A 16,794-nucleotide genomic window follows, 5' to 3' on the forward strand; every position below is an offset into this window, starting at 1 on the left:
GCGAGCACCTGGACAGATGGCACTTGGATACTAATGACTGCAGATTTTGTATCTGCTTAAGGAAGGAGTTATCTTCAAAATGTGTGGAATAGGTTTCTTTATGAACTCATGAACAGTCTTTAGAAGTAGATCAGCTTACTTGATCATTTCTAATGGGCTCAAGGTGAGCATTTTGCAGTTGTTGTGATGTTTCAATTCCCATATGGGTGCTTTTAGACTGAGGACTTTAGGTGCTCCCAATCAAAATGCATTGTGCATATTTTCACATCATTTTGGTCAGGAAAAAAAATATGAAACAATAACAACAGGAAAACACATGGAGGTTGTAAGATGAAGACACTATTCCTTGGGCTCCTGGCAAAATTCCATGAGCAGGGTAACTGTACAATAAAAACCTCATTTGGAAGTATCCATAGTCCTGTGGTTATTTTGCTCTGCTGGTTTCCCTTTTCCCTCTAATCCTCCATCCCAGGTATCCAATGATTCTAGAACTTACTCCATTGTGACCTCATGGCCACTTATCATCAAAGTAAACTTCCTAATTAATGTGTCTATAGCTACCAAGCTTTAATTATCTTTCACTTTATTTAGAACAGAGTCTACCCCTACCCTCAGGAGGAGGAGGAAAAGAGCCAAGTGCACCAATTTGTCTTGTCCTTTGTTTGTTCTTGGCAGACTTAAGTAATGTTTTCCCCTGAAGAAAGTTCAAATGAACAAAAGCTGGAAAGCCTTTTCTGTTTGACAACAACAATGGCAATTTTTCATTGCTTGAATTCATAGCCTAGCCATTAAGAAGAGTGAGGCAGTTGCCTCAGGTGGTGCATGCTGGGTAAGACAAGTAAGTAGTCAAAGGCAAATTTCTACATCAACTCCTTGACTGTTTCCCAGGACATAGTTATGAATAGTGTGGCTGTGGCGCAAGCTGGTGAGCAGCCAGCTGCAGCCAGCTGAGACCAATCACTCTGACCAAGAGGTCATGAGTTTGAGGCCAGCTCGGAGCCTACGTTTGTCTTCTGTCTTTCTTCTATGTCAAGGCATCGAATGTTTGCCTTATATGTGTAATATGATCCGCCCTGAGTCCCCTTCAGGGTGAGAAGGGCGGAATATAAATACTGTAAATAAATAAATAGTGTAGATGACGATAGTGCCGGCCCAACATAGCGGCCAATGTAAGCACCCGCTTGTGGCACATTTCACTGGGGGCGCCATCAAGCCGTCCCTGTGGTGGCGGCAGCGGGGACCATCGGGTCCTTCCTTGCCGAACGCAGAAGGCCTCAATTGAGGCCTAGAAGAGCTAGGCTTCAGACTGAGGCCTAGCTCTTCTTGCGAGGTCCCATGAGGACTCGCAAGACCTCGCGAGAAGAGCTAGGCCTCAATTGAGGCCTTCCGCGCTCGGCGAGGAGGGACCCGATGGCCCCCGACAACGACGAAGGTATATGCGGGGCCTTGGGGGGGGCACAATTTTGGGGGGGGGCGTGGCCACTAGGTTCACCTACAAGGCGAAATTATCTAGGGCCACTTCTGACGATACTATCCCATTGGTATCATGGAAACAAAATTCAGCCACCTGTGCAGCTTACTCCTGCTCAAGGAATGGAGTGTGGGATGGTGGTGACCTTGCCCTTTATCATGGGCAGCAAATGCACCAGGACAATCCTGTTTGCCTGTTGCATGAATTATGTATTCTCTCAAGTATGAGTAGCTAGGCTCAGGCATTGGGTGGTATCCATAGTCACTCCCACCCATATATGCCTTTCAATGTACCACTTGTAGAGGAAGGGCTTGCCAAAGTACTTTTGTGGGGGTGGGGGGATGGACACATGCACCTCAGAGGAAACAAAAGGATGCTTACATGTTCGTATTAGCAGTAGATGTCAGCCATTCTCCAGCCAAGCCGATGATATCAAGCCCTGTAGAAAGCTGGTTGAAAAATCGAGGATGACCTAGAAAGATGAATAACATCACTGTATTGATACTGTGTACAAACACTGTCAATTTTAAAAAAATGTTTCATATTATCCTTGTGAGCTATTTTCCTCTATCTCATTAGATCACTGGAAGTGTCCCCAAACCATGAATCAGCTTGGACCCTGATTCTCCTGAGCAATGTAAGAAAGAGTCCACACACAGATATTCTTTCACTGCTAGAATGCCGGAAGGCTTTATCTTCAGTTGCTTCAAAAGATATGTGTGTGTGTGTGTGTGTGTGTGTGTGTGTGTGTGTGTGTGTGTATACACACACATAGACTCTCTACCTCAGCTCCTCTGTCCTCCATCCATTCTCCACAGCTCTAACAGCCTACAGCTATACTCTACACAGAGTATAGCCTCAGTCATGCAATTCTGCTACCCTACAGAGTTTTTGGGCCTATATGTGAGTGACTTTGCCATGTGGCCATGCTTAAAGGTCTCAGTAATTCACATTGTCATCTATGCCATTTATCTCAAAAGTCTGGCAATCCCATCCCAGATGTAGGAACTGATCTGGATTTTGTTGAACTATATCTCCCAGCATTCGTCATCACTGGCTTTGCTGATTAGCTGAAGTCTAACAACAGTTGGAGAACCACAACTTCCCACTGCTGTTCTGTCAACAACAACCTGATTTCCTAGGTTCTGCTGCAAAAAGAAAAATTTGTTGTTGCTATCCCTTTTGTTATTACAGTAGAGTCTCACTTATCCAAGCTAAATGGGCCAGCAGAAGCTTGGATAAGCGAATATCTTGGATAATAAGGAGGGATTAAGGAAAACCTATTAAACATCAAATTAGGTTATGATTTTACAAATTAAGCACCAAAACATCATGTTGTACAACAAATTTGACAGAAAAAGTAGTTCAATATACAGTAATGTTATGTTGTAATTACTGTATTTATGAATTTAGCACCAAAATATCATGATATATTGAAAACATTGACTACAAAAATGGCTTGGATAATCCAGAGGCTTGGATAAGCGAGGCTTGGATTAGTGAGACTCTACTGTATTTGCAAGTAGGAAACTGGTCTGTCATTTAGGTACAGACTAGAGTGAAAAGAATAGCTAGTTCTATGTATTCATTTGCTCCTCTCCAATGGAGTTTACATTCACATTTAATTTATATGAATGAGTAATTAATAGAGAGGGAGAATAAACCACCATATATTTATATTAGTAGTCAATTGCACAGAAATTAACCCTTCTCCATCCCCCAGTTTCATTAAACCTTGTGGAGAATAGATTAAAAAGCAGTAGAAGCAGCTCTGGGACTTTCAATTTCCTCTTTAGACTACTGACCCGTGCATTTTGAATTTTAAATATATTTTGTTATATTCAGAAATACTGACAACATCCATTATAGTATCCTTTGCTGTTGTTTTCTATCATAAAAAACAAGAATTTTGGAGTTTTCATGCAAGGCAACTGTGCATTTATGAAGTTGTTGAAAAGAGCATATACATATTTCTTATGGACATGGTGTAACGAAGTGTGATTTTTTATTTACAGATGGCATGTTTAACTGTGTTTTTAAAAGGGTTAATATTTCAGTTACTCAGCACTCAGAGGCTGGTTGCCATGGAGAAGGGGGAGGAGCCAACTGGGTTAGCTGAAGAGAGCGCAGAATTTGGAGGGGAACTCAGTGTGGGCTCTGTTGAAGCTCAGGGAAGGCTGATCCTAAGTTAGGGGATGAGGGATAAAATAAGTTTGGTGACTTATTTTAAGGTAGTCTGTAATTGGAGGAATTGCAGTTAGGACTGATTCTCAGTTGGAGAATCAGGGTGGCTCAAAGGTTGGATTTTGAGCCAAGTCTAAAATAAGTTTGGTGACTTATTTTAAGGTAGTCTGTCTCCTGACTAGGAACAGATATTCTGTGATTAAAGTGGAATTTTAAAGTTTGAAACACCTCAATATAATGTTGCAACTGTTCAGCAACGTACCTCAAACAAGAAGAAAAGTTATTGTAACCATCAAGTTTGTGCCTAAATAAATGTGTTATTATTCCTTCAAACATCTCAGTCTCTGTCATACATACACATATTCATCAAGAATAAAGTAGAAGAAGAAAGAAGAAACATAACATTTTAAAAGTCTCCCCTCTAAGTAGCTAGTGGCTACGTATTCCTATAGTGGTGGCAAGAATTGATGATCCCCTTTGTAATTTGGTGGCAGCATTATAAAACCTCTATAATTTGGTGGCAGTTTTTAAATAAAAAGATCTTTAATCACTGGTGGCAGCGGATATAGTTAAATATATATATAATATAATTTAATAAAAGCAACCTCCATCTCCATATCTGCGCAATTGGTATAAGAGGTGGGATTTTTAAAAGATTCCCCCCTGCCTGACATCTTTACACATGGCTTTTTAAAAGTTGCTATTTTCATCAAAACTGCATTGGTCAAAATATACACTCATGCTCTTTTTGTTTATCTGTCTTTCAAAAATTTAAAACTTACTCTCGAGATAAACTATCTATACTTTGCTTTAACCGTGATTCTGTCTGAACGCTCAATGGGGTAATATGGGTTTAAAAGGAAGTTAGGTACTTTAACTAATCCAGGTTTCTGTACTTCTATCTCTATTGCTGTCCTAGTGATTAGCACAGGAAAGGTGAGTGGAGAACAAGTAATGCCGTATTAGCCTGGTATTATCAGTGACCTGAGATAATCAGTCTAAGTTTGGGATTCTCCACTCTTCTAAACAATTGCTCAATGAGGTAGTAATAACACATTCAAAATAATAGTCCTATTTTTAAGCACAGGAATGTATTATAGCTATATAGGAAAGACAGACACCACTAATAGGATGTATTTTATCTGACTGTGGGCTATGATAATTTCATTTATCATTAATTTGCACCTCACTTTTCATCCAGTCACTTTAAGACAACATCCATGGAATTTTCCTCCTCTATACTATTATTCTTACACATTCCTCTGAAATAGATTATACAGGCATGTCAGTAGCTCAAGGTCACCAAAAATGCTTTGTGGCTGAACACAAATTTGAAACTAGGTCTCTCCAGTCAGGTGCTGACACTCTACCAATTATCCATCACACTCAGCAGTACACACCTCTTTAATTCCACCATAGGGAATATCCAACAGATGTTTGGGTCATTCATCCAGCCAAAATCTCAGTATGCAAGATTTGCCTCAGTAACAATCATGCCAAACACAATAACAACAAATGAGCTGTGTAAAAGATGAACAACACTCCTCTCACATATAAAATGTAGTACATCAAGCACTCAGAAAAAAGACAAGATCTTTCCTATTAGAGAAATGACCCTGATGCCATGTACAACAAATAAGAAACAAATTTACATTTATCATCATGCTGGTTGTAACCATGGCCCTCCATTTGCAATTACCTGTTAATCAGAAAAAACGTGGAACCATTTCATGTATTTTAAAAGTATCTTTCAATGCTGATAGTCAACCAATACACTTTAATGAATCCCCCTTCAGCAAAGAAAAATATATATTTTTCCTATCACTACCACAATCTGGATTCTCATTAGCTCATCAAAGGCTGGTGGAGATCTAAGCCAGAGAAGTCTGACACCCAGAAGCAGAGAAGAAACATAGTCATACTACAGAAGAGTCTTGCTTATCCAACATAAGCGGGCTGGAAGAACGTTGGATAAGCAAAAATGTTGGATAATAAGGAGGGATAAAGAAAAAGCCTATTAAATGTCAAATTACGTTATAATTTTACAAATTAAGCACTAAAACATCATGTTTTACAATAAATCAACAGAAAAAGCAGTTTAATACATGGTAACGTTACGTAGTAATTACTGTATTTATGAATTTAGCACTAAAACATCACAATGTATTGAAAACATTGACTACAAAAACACTGACTACTAAAAAATGGACTACAAATAAAGATAAAATTGCATAAAATGAACTTACAGTAACAACATTGTCAGAAGTTAAATCCCTAAAAATTTTAGTCCTGTGAAGAGTTTTGAAAATCTGCTATCTGCGCATTCAGGCGGGAGGCAGACTGCGTTGGATAATACAGAACATTGAATAAGCAAAAGTTGGATATGTGAGACTCGACTGTATTTAATACTCCTATTAAAGTCGCCAAACTAGCAAATTTTAACAAACACAATACGAAAAAATGCTGGAAATGTAACAAGTAGGAACCTTCTTACATCAATGGTGGAAATGTAAGAAAATCAAAGAATACTGGAAAAATGTCCACAAGGTGTCACAATCAATACTAGGACTCAAGTTTCCTCTATCACCAGATACATATTTATTAGTTATGCCAAATGTAAAAACAAACAAGAATCAAGACAAATAAATATTTTTTATTGGAACCGCAGCAAGACTAGTTGTAGCTAGAAGAGGAGGTACCGTCCATCAACGATTGGATTTTAAAACTGTTCGATATAATACAAATGGATACTTTAACTCAAAGACTAAGAGAAGTCAAAGAAAAAACAGATTGGCTGGGCTTCAGAGACTTTATTCAGAAAGAAGGATATAATTTAACAATAGACTTATTTGATATGTGATATACATCAGAACTACAAGACTGTTAATACCAGAGATGAAAATAGACTATAAGATTTTAAAACCCTTAAGAGGTCAATGGGAAGTCATTCAAATTTTTCTTTCTTTTTTCTCTTTTTTTTCTCTTTATTCTTATTTTTTTATTTTTTATTTTTTATTTTTTTATTTTTTTCTCACACCTATTTTTAAGTTTATTATTTATTTTTCTTTTTTCTCCTGGTTTTATCTTCTTTTTCTTCTTGGTCTCTGGTCTCTACTTTCCCCCCACTTTCTACACACAATTGTTTTCCTCGCTTTCACTGTAATTATAGATAAAACCACAATAAAAACTATTTTTAAAAAAATACTCCTATTAAAATCGAATGCAACACCCCTCCCTGAGTCCCAGCCTGCAAAAGAAGCTGTACTAATCATCTGAAACACAGCTCAATGTTTTTTTTTCTCAACTTCAGTGAAAGTAGATTTTTTGGTAGACACAACTACTACTCTAGGTTAGCATTCGAGTCATGCCAAAATGCATACATTCTTCAAAAAGAGCTACAAAGTAAAATTAATATTGTGAAAAAATGGGATATCAAAATCTAATTATGTTTGTTCCTCCATTAAAATCCATAACATAACTCGAGATTTCCCAAGACATCTTGATGCGAAAGATTGGCAAAAATGTAGCATTAAGATAGATAATTGCCCATTTGCTGTACTTTCACAATGCCCTTCACTCTGCTGCCTTGAATTTCATCTTGGGAAACGGGCAGGATATAAATAAAGTCATTGATTGAACAAATGACTGATTAACTGATTGCTTTGCTGATCAGAGTGAAGGAGTCAAACATGAGTGTGTGATGGCATTTAATTCATCATATAGCAATAAGCTTATTTACTATGGCACTTCCAGATGGTAGCTGAAATCTTGCCCCTAACAGAACATATGAATTGCTATGTGTATCATGGTGTTCCTGTCACACAAAGGGAGTTATGAACCTTTCTGGTGCCACTGCATTACAGGGCCTAGTGTGATGGCCATAGTGTTGGCTCTGTTTATACCAGTAGTTCCCAACCTTTGGTCCTCCAGGTGTTTTGGACTTCAACTCCCACAATTCCTAACAACTGGTAAGCTGGCTGGGATTTCTGGGAGTTCAAGCCCAAAACAACTGGAGGACAAAAGGTTGGGAACCACGAACATTCCAGAGACGTAGCTACGTCTCTGCTCCCCTCCTCATAAATGAAAAACTGTTGGTTGGTGGTTGGTGGTTTGCCCTCAGCACCTGGAAATTACAAGTTCCTGTGCTGAAATATTACAAATAATTATTTAAACCGAAAGAGTAGTCCTTAAGAGGGGAAATATATCACTGCCTGGAAATGCCAGCATAGTGCTAAAAACAAGAGTGGATTAAGTCAACCAAGCCTGTCTGTCTTTGTCTCCACAGATGCTTTTCTGTCTCTATCAACATAAAGTTCTGGCTTCAAGTTAAATGAATATTCAAGTGAATGGACACTTGACAACCCTGAGTCACAAGCCCAGCTCTCCAGAAAAGGAAATAACCTTTCATTGCTGAGATCCCAGGAGAGCCAAGTACAGACTTCATGTTCAGAGTTTAATAAAGGCAAGATTTTTCTAACAGTATAGTCTTAAAACATTTCAAGAAACCTCCTCACTCACAACTTAAACATTAAAGGCTCTTTAAAAGCAAGTCCAGAATATCCATCCTCACTCATTAAAGAATGGGAGAAATTACTATGGAAATTACATTTGATATCTTATGTCTGGTACTCTGGAATGGCCTGGAAGCAGGGAACTTGCCTTGCATAATGAGTTATCAGTAGGACTGCAAATATTAATGATACCAAGACTTGCAGTCGCCTTTTTCCTTTCTTAGTTTTTGGCATTAACTGTCTTGGGAACATAAAGAAGAAAAACTTCAAATTCAGTGTCATTTATGCTCTCATTTACCTAATGACATTATTCCCTTGAGATACAGGCAGCCTGCATTTCATCAACTGAAAAAGATTACGACTTTTCAAGTGTGTATGGCTGAGCTGTCTACACCCAATCGTGCAAAATGCCCATTTGAGTGACAAACAGAACTGCCTAGAGGTCTGCCTACTGTGAGCAATAAGGCAAGAGTCACTGGTAAAGTGGGTGGCAGAAAAATCAGACAGCATGCTTCCTAAACACAGGACTACAGTAGTAGGGATAGAGTCAAACCAGCATGATGTAAATCTATGATTTAAAATTGGCTCTCGCACCCTTGATTTTAAATCATTGATTTAAATAATTGAATGTAGTTACATTTCCCATTGATAACATCTTTCTGTATTTTCTAAACAATGGTGAAAACATGGTCACTTGAATGACAGGAAGTTAGACTTAAGGCCACAATTTGACAACCCTTTGCCCAAGAGTAAACCCCGTTGAATTCAATGGGACTATCAATCACATTTTATTGATTAGCCCATTGACCGTATCAAAACATTTAGCACATAGACATACATACAACATATAACCTGCGGTACAAAAGAAGTTAAAATAAACAAGCTGTTGACAAGATCCCGTTCAGGATTCTGGCCAGTCTTTTTTAATTTTGTCATAAAGATATAATGAAGTTTATTTGCCAAAAAATGAAAAAGAAACCCAGAACCAGAGGCGGTTCAACCACCAGGCCAACTAGGCAGTTGCCTGTGGCGCCATCTTGTTGGGGGCGCCATCGAGGCAACTCCTGTCGGCCTGCCTCCGCAAGGTATTGAACTGCTTTTTCTGTTGATTTGTTGTAAAACATGATGTTTTAGTGCTTAATTTGTAAAATCTTAATGTAATTTGATGTTTAATAGGCTTTTCCTTAATCTCTCCTTATTATCAAACATTTTCCCTTTTCCAACGCTTTTATTTTTCAGTGATTGGTTTGGGGGGGGGGGGGAGGCACCAATATTGTGTTCGCCTACACTTGAAAAATACCTAGAGCCAGCTCTGCCCAGAACTGAAGTAAAATACATGATTGATGAAAGAAAGAGGGGAGGTCTAGCTACACCCGATTTAAAACTATACTTTGAGGCTGCAGCACTATTGTGGGCCAAAGATTGGGCAAAACTTGAAAATAGCAAAATTTTGAATCTGAAGGGAATAGACCTGAGATTAGGGTGGCACTCTTATCTCTGGTATGAAAAAGAAGAAGATATAGAATAATTTCATTTTATAAGGTCCTCAATTCTTAAGGTATGGGAGAAATATATTTAAAAAGTTATACAAAAAAAAACACCATTATGGATATCACCATTAGAGGCCTCCCAAAGAAGAAGAATAAAGTGGGAAAATTGGGTTAAATATAAAGATCTATTAATAAAAAAATGGGAATTGGGCACTAAAAACACAACAGGAAATGAATAAATTAGATAAAAATGTTTCCTGGTTTCAATATTATAGCATAAGGGAGGGAGAGTCTTGCTATAAAGCAAGATTTGGGCCCATCTTAGCGTTAAAGTCTCCTCCCAAAATGACAGGAGCATTTGAGTTCTGCATTATGGGACTAACTTCAGAGTAGACACTGGTGATTGCACAACTTTTTAAAAGATATTCCCTGTGATTGATGCTATTTCCTCCTATCACAGAGAATAGTAGCCATGGCTATTTAGGGGTTACAGATACAAATATTGCAAGCTGCACGCACTGAACAATTTTGTCTTCTCATCTTTTCAGTGTTGCTCCTTTCTGTTTCTTTCTATCTTGGTTCAGTGTCACAAAAACCGAGAAGCAAACAGGAAGGATATGAACAAGACAAAGTCTTGGGATGAGAAGAACTGCTTGTTTTCACCAGGCGAAAATAAAGCCAGAATGCAAATATTCAAATTTGAAAACTGATTAGATTGGCCCTTCATTTAATGGGGAAATGCTTTTTCCAAAATTTATCTGGAAGAGGCATTAATTTGGAGTGATGATTAACTACAACAGGTTGGCTCTACCCGTTATGCAATGGAAGCGAGAATAGTCGGAGGAGTAGAGTGGATGGATTTAAAAATGGATGGGAGTATGCATTCTGTGTTGCTGACAATTGTTCTACAGCAGCAGTGAGGTAGTTAAATGGAAGTGGAATTATCAAAGAAACTGAATCTTTGCCAAATATGTTTCTTTAGGGGGACTTCACTCAAGTAACAGTTTTTTCCAAATGTATCATCTAATGTAGAAACAAAAGCTGATCGTATTGACAGTCAATATGAAAAAGTAATTTCCTGGTGGGGTATGGTCTGGCTCGTTTGCTTTCAGACAGATTATTTGGAAGATCCCCCATTCAGCTTGTATGTAACCACTCCTTGGACACAATCCCAGGTCTCTGACCAACACAATAACTACTTACTGAATGGCTATTGTAACAAATTACTAAATAGGTCGAGGGTTCTCAGTTTTCAGCTGAAAGCTACAAATACTCTTGGAAAGGAAGGGAGGAAGGGGCTGCTTGATCCATGTTGATATACCGTAGGTAAAGGTAAAGGTTTCCCCTGAAGTTAAGTCCAGTCATGTCTAACTCTGGGGTGTGGTGCTCATCTCCATTTCTAAGCTGAAGAGCCGGCGTTGTCCGTAGACACCTCCAAGGTCATGTGGCTGGCATGACTGCATGGAGCACCGTTACCTTCCCACCGGAGCGGTACCTATTGATCTACTCACATTTGCATGTTTTCGAACTGCTAGGTTGGCAAGAGCTGGAGCTAACAGTGGGCGCTCAAGCCGCTCCTGGAATTTGAACCTGGCACCTTTTAGTCTGCAAGTTCAGCAGCTCAGCACTTTAACACACTTCACCACCGGGGCTCCTTTGATATACCATATTCATAGTATATTTACCCAAAAGTTAACTCCACTGTGTTGTGTAAATCAGTGTTACATAACATAACAAATGTTACATAACATTGCCAACCTGATATACCACTTCCAGCAGCAGATCATGAAAGAGTTGGTCCTCCCCCCATCTTGCCTCCCCTCATCCCATATACCCTCATAATCTGCTCCAGGGTTCAAGAAATACTCTGAGGAAAGTCTTGGGGCATTGCAGAAAAACAAAAATTACTCCTGATGCACTTTCCCTAGAATTTACTATTATTGTGCAGCATATTTTTAAAAACTTCCAGTTTCATCTTGATAACCCTCCCCCTGCCCCTCAAAGACCTGCCCAAACAGAACCTCAACATACAGACATGCAAAGTGTTTGGTTTCCAAGCAGGGAAAGCAATTTCTTCAGTTCTGCCAATTTTTTTTAAACACCAGCACAAATCATTAGAGTATCATTGCAAGGAGGATGAAATTGTGTTTTCAAATAGAAAGAAACTGTGCCACTCAGGTAAGGAATGAGTGGATAACTCTGTACTTCCAAGAGCATCATTCACGTGCCCTAGCACCCATCTATTCTGAAGGATTTCACTTATTACTACATTGAAATGTGTTCTTTCTTCACTGGTGAAGACAGCATATAACACATTCCCAGGTGGCCTGTGTAAAGAATTAATATTGACTAAGGTTCTTTCAGGCTGGGGGAATCTTTTTATCCCACCGCTGCCACCAATTTGTAAAAGGTCTATGAACGACTAACACTAATTTGGAAAGATGCAGACCACCAAAGATGCAGGGAGATGTTTACTTTTACTTTAAAGGGTAGCGTAACTGGGTTTAGAATATATGCGACAGAGGCTTAGATGTTGGAAGAACAATAACAAGTTTATTTAGGCACAAGCTTGGTGGTTACAATGTTGTTTCTCACTTAGAGGTATTCTTATTAACGGTTACAATACTAGAATGAGATGAATCAACTCTCTAAAGTTTCACTTCTTTTACTTAAAGTAGTTAAAACTTCTTCCTCTGCCACTTTTAAACTGTTACTTCAATGGATCTCTGTGAGTCCAGCTGGGATTGCTTCCCAAAGTCTGAAACTTGGACTTTCCAGTGACGTCAAACCACAGTCACCCCTGTGATATACTATCACAGATTCTCTGTGCCTTACCAGGACACAGACTACATTAAATAAGTCGCCAAACTTATTTAAAACCGACTCAAAATGAACAATTGAGTCTCCTTGATCCCATCAACCTGGAATCAATCTTCCCTGTGCCTCATCAGAGCACAGACTGACTGACTTTTTTAAACTCTGCACTTCTTCCACTAAACGGCAGTTGGCTCCATCTACTTCTCCATGGCAACCAGCCTCTGAGTGCTGAGATGCAATGACTATAATACTTACCCTTTTTAAACAAAAACACACAATTAAACATAATATCTGTAAACCAAAATTCATACTTCATTACAGCCTGTCACTGATCAAACCCAGGCCTTGGCTTTGAAGAGCCACTGCATCATGTGCATTCAAACCTTGACCCAGCAGTACACCCCTCCCCTCATTTAGTGCAGCTCCCATGATATTCTCTTACCTGTCCTGACTCCATATTTCAGTGTGTCCCTGCAGTCCACCAGAATCTGCTCAAGTGATTCTGGGTTGTCAGAAAGCTCAAGGTTGAAGCCTTCCATTCCTTCGAGGAGCTGATGGGGATGATGGAAATCCAGCACCTTGGTGGACCGGTCGAAGGTCTTCCTCACATAGTTCAAGAGAATGTCCACAATCTCCAGAAGGAATTGCACCGTCTGTTCCTCACCATTTTTGGCTGGAAGCAAATCTGAGCAAGAGATCAGCAACAACCAACTCTGTTAGAAAAGGTAGCAAAAGGCTTGTTGTGTGTTTTCTGGGCTGTATGGCCATGTGCTAGAAGTATTCTCTCCTGACGTTTCGCCCACATCTATGGCAGGCATCCTCAGAGGTTGTGAAGTATATCAACCTCTGAGGATGCCTGCCATAGATGTGAGCGAAACGTCAGGAGAGAATACTTCTAGAACATGGCCATACAGCCCGGAAAACACACAACAACCCTGTGATTCCGGCCATGAAAGGTAGCAAAAGCATTCTCAGGCTCCTTCTACACACTTCAACCTCTTCTGCAGACAAATGGCCCTTTTAGAAATGCATCCCACAAACGACAAGACGGATACTATATTCTTTCCTCACCATTAAACAAATTTCCCCCTGACTTTTCATATGGGTAAAGAGAAAAGCAACTCAGAGCTTGTTACATTCTAACGAATAGGTGATATTTGCAGGCTACCATTCAGTAGTAAGCAGGTCAAGCAAGAAGACAAATAAATGAAATATGTTCTCAAACAGTGTGAGGCATTCAGTCACCTACTAAAATCACTGCATAGTAATGATCATCAGTTACATAATGTCACACTGTGACTGGGAAGTTCAAAGGATTAACTGCTCCAAACTATGCACAAGTTTGTGAGAGTGCATGAAAATCTCTCTGTCTGTGTGGGATCCGGACTTGGGACAGAATGAAGAGGGCAAAGGTTTATTTTCAGCTACCCTGGAGCCTCCGGTGGCCTAGAGGATAAAAGCCTCGTGTCTTGAAGGTTGGGTTGCTGACCTGAAAGCTGCCAGGTTTGAATCCCACCCGGGGAGAGCGTGGATGAGCTCCCTCTTTCAGCTCCAGCTCCATGCGGGGACATGAGAGAAGCCTCCCACAAGGATGGTAAAAACATCAAAACATCCGGGCGTCCCCTGGGCAACGTCCTTGCAGACGGCCAATTCTCTCACTCCAGAAGCAACTCCAGTTGCTCCTGACACGAAGAGAAAAAAAAGCTACTCTGGAGATTAGGATTCAGAGCAATGGGTTCAAGAGATTCCACCTCAACATTATGAAGAACTTCCTGACTATAAAAGCTGTTCAGCAATGGAACTCACTGCCTCAGAGTGTGGTAGAAGCGCCTTCCTTAGAGGCTATTAAACAGAGGCTGGATAGACATCTGTCAGAGGGACTTTGATTGTGCTTTTCCTGCATGGCAGGAAAATGGACTAGATGGCTTATGTGGTTTCTTCTAACTCTATGATTATATAAGCCAGTGCCAATCCAGTGTGCCAAACTATGGGTCGGCTGGATATTGTCCAGACAGGAATTCCCCCAGCCAGTGTGGAAGCGGAAGGGAGTCCGCTTCCCAGAGGTACCAAACACAATTCTGTACCACTGGGCAGCCTCACTAACTATCCCTACTTTGCATGTAATAGCAATCGGCAGGGTGTCTCCCCACTATACAGATCCTACTTGTCTGCTGTCAAATGCTATGATCCAAGGGAGGGGGGAAAGGAGGGGAAAAAAACATCTATCTCCATCCTTCCCAGCACACTCCATTGTCCTGGCCAGTTCCACATTCCACAATGACAGTGTTGTGACTCAGCTGGAACCTCTGATGGGGATTATGGAATTCAGGTTCAAAATCAGGTTCAGAATGTCCCTGTTGTAGAAGATGAGGAACAGGGAGTTTTTCCCACAGCAGGGAATAATGTTGATGATATTGAAACTAGCCAGGTGCAAATTGACTCAGAAAAGGAGGACAGTTCTCAGTCTGATAGCAAGCAGGCTGATGCTAACAAGCAGATTGACCTTGATGAAACGGAATCTTTAGATCAAGTTGACTGTTTGGAATTCAGGGTTCGAAGGAGTGTGAGAATAGCAAATAAGTAGGTCAGGGGGCAGAGAAATGTTTTCATGTTTTGCAAAGAGTGTTCAAAGGGGTGTGTTTGGGGAAAAGCTTTGTCAAAGCAACTTTCTCGCTACTGGAGAAGCAAGCTACAGTTTTCCTGCTGTGTTTTGGATTATGTTGCAGTCCATGGATCCATGTTCCTGGGAATTTGTCATGTTCTCTTTGGACGCTGTTTATTTCTTGTAGGCTCTGGATTTATATCTCAAGACTATGTTTGTAACTGACTTTTGATGCTTTACTTTTGGCTTTTTGAAGAACTTTCTACTATCTATCTTTAATAAACTACAAACCTGCTGTGGAGTTTGTGTGCTAGAGCAAGGTGAATCAAGGCTGAGGTGTGACATCAGGCCCCTTCCACACAGCTGCATAAAATCCTCATTGAAATGGATTATAGGGCAGTGTGAACTCAGATAATCCAGTTCAAAGCAGATATTGTGGATTATCTGCTTTGACATTCTGGGTTATAAAGCTGTGTGGAAGGGCCCTCCTATAATCCAGTTCAAAGCAGATCATGTGGATTCTCTGCTTTGACAATCTGTGTTGGGAGTCACCCTGGACTACTCAAGTCTAAATGTAATTAGATAAGATGATAGGATTAGATTGAGGGAATCCTTTCCCTGTATCCAAAGCATGCCTAGATAGGCTTTACTGTGTTTCCGCTCTTTCTATCCTGTCTACGTCAAGTCCCTCACTTTGATGTTAGTAGAAATGTGAATCTTCAGGGACACTAACTCCCATTGGTTGGAATATTTTATAGCCCCCAATAAACTGGACCATGCGGTCAGAACCATTTTGGTTCACTCTCTTCCTCTTTGTCCTCCAAGCTAACAACAGCATCTTGCTGTCTCTCCTGGCAAGATGTAACTATCTAGATGTTTGTTATTTTTACCTTTCTTACATAGAATCATAGAATCATAGAATAGTAGAGTTGGAAGAGACCTCATGGGCCATCCAGTCCAACCCCCTGCCAAGTAGCAGGAAATCACATTCAAAGCACCCCCGACAGATGGCCATCCAGCCTCTCCTTAAAAACCTCCAAAGAAGGAGCCTCCACCACAGTCCGGGGGAGAGAGCTCCACTGCCGAACAGCTCTCACAGTCAGGAAGTTTTACCTGATGTTCAGGTGGAATCTCCTTTCCTGTAGTTTGAAGCCATTGTTCCACGTCCTAGTCTCCAGGGCAGCAGAAAACAAGCTTGCTCCCTCCTCCCTAGGACTTCCCTTCACGTATTTGTACATGGCTATCATGTTTCCTCTCAGCCTTCTTTTCTGCAGGCTAAACATGCCCAGTTCTTTAAGCCTCTCTTCATAGGGCTTGTTCTCCAGACCTTTGATCATTTTAGTTGCCCTCCTCTGGACACATTCCAGCTTGTCAACATCTCCCTTCAACCCAGAATTGGACACAGTATTCCAGGTGTGGTCTGACCAAAGCAGAATAGAGGGGTAGCATGACTTCCCTGGATCTAGATGCTATACCCCTATCCTGTTGGCTTTCTTAGCAGCCGCATCACATTGCTGGCTCATGTTTAACTTGTTGTCCACAAGGACTCCAAGATCTTTTTCACATGTACTGCTGTCGAGCCAGGCATTCCCCATTTTGTATCTTTGCATTCCATTTTTTCTGCCGAAGTGAAGTATCTTGCATTTATCGAAGCCATTTATCCGTCCCCCATGGCACAAGGGCAGAAGGGGGTTGGGCTAAATGACCCAAGGGGTCTCT

The 16,794-nt window shown here is 40.4% G+C and overlaps 1 protein-coding gene and 1 long non-coding RNA gene across 3 annotated transcripts in view; one reads left to right on the plus strand and one right to left on the minus strand.

Moving 5' to 3' along the window:
- gad1 (glutamate decarboxylase 1) overlaps nt 1–16,794 on the minus strand; it is an 83,084-nt gene that overhangs the window by 39,629 nt on the left and 26,661 nt on the right. For both annotated transcript variants that reach the window (XM_062964597.1, XM_062964606.1), the window contains 2 exons: nt 12,916–13,158; nt 1,853–1,943 (listed from right to left, as the gene is read on the minus strand). In XM_062964597.1, the coding sequence (XP_062820667.1) occupies nt 1,853–1,943; nt 12,916–13,158 (334 nt within the window). The remainder of the gene's footprint in view (nt 1–1,852; nt 1,944–12,915; nt 13,159–16,794) is intronic.
- On the plus strand, nt 494–8,134 carry LOC134294228 (uncharacterized). Its single transcript, XR_010001195.1, has 3 exons — nt 494–838; nt 2,051–2,108; nt 7,941–8,134. It is a non-coding gene; the product is annotated as an uncharacterized LOC134294228 (long non-coding RNA).

The sequence above is a fragment of the Anolis carolinensis genome, chromosome 1, assembly GCF_035594765.1.
Source record: "Anolis carolinensis isolate JA03-04 chromosome 1, rAnoCar3.1.pri, whole genome shotgun sequence".
Lineage (NCBI taxonomy): Eukaryota > Metazoa > Chordata > Lepidosauria > Squamata > Dactyloidae > Anolis > Anolis carolinensis.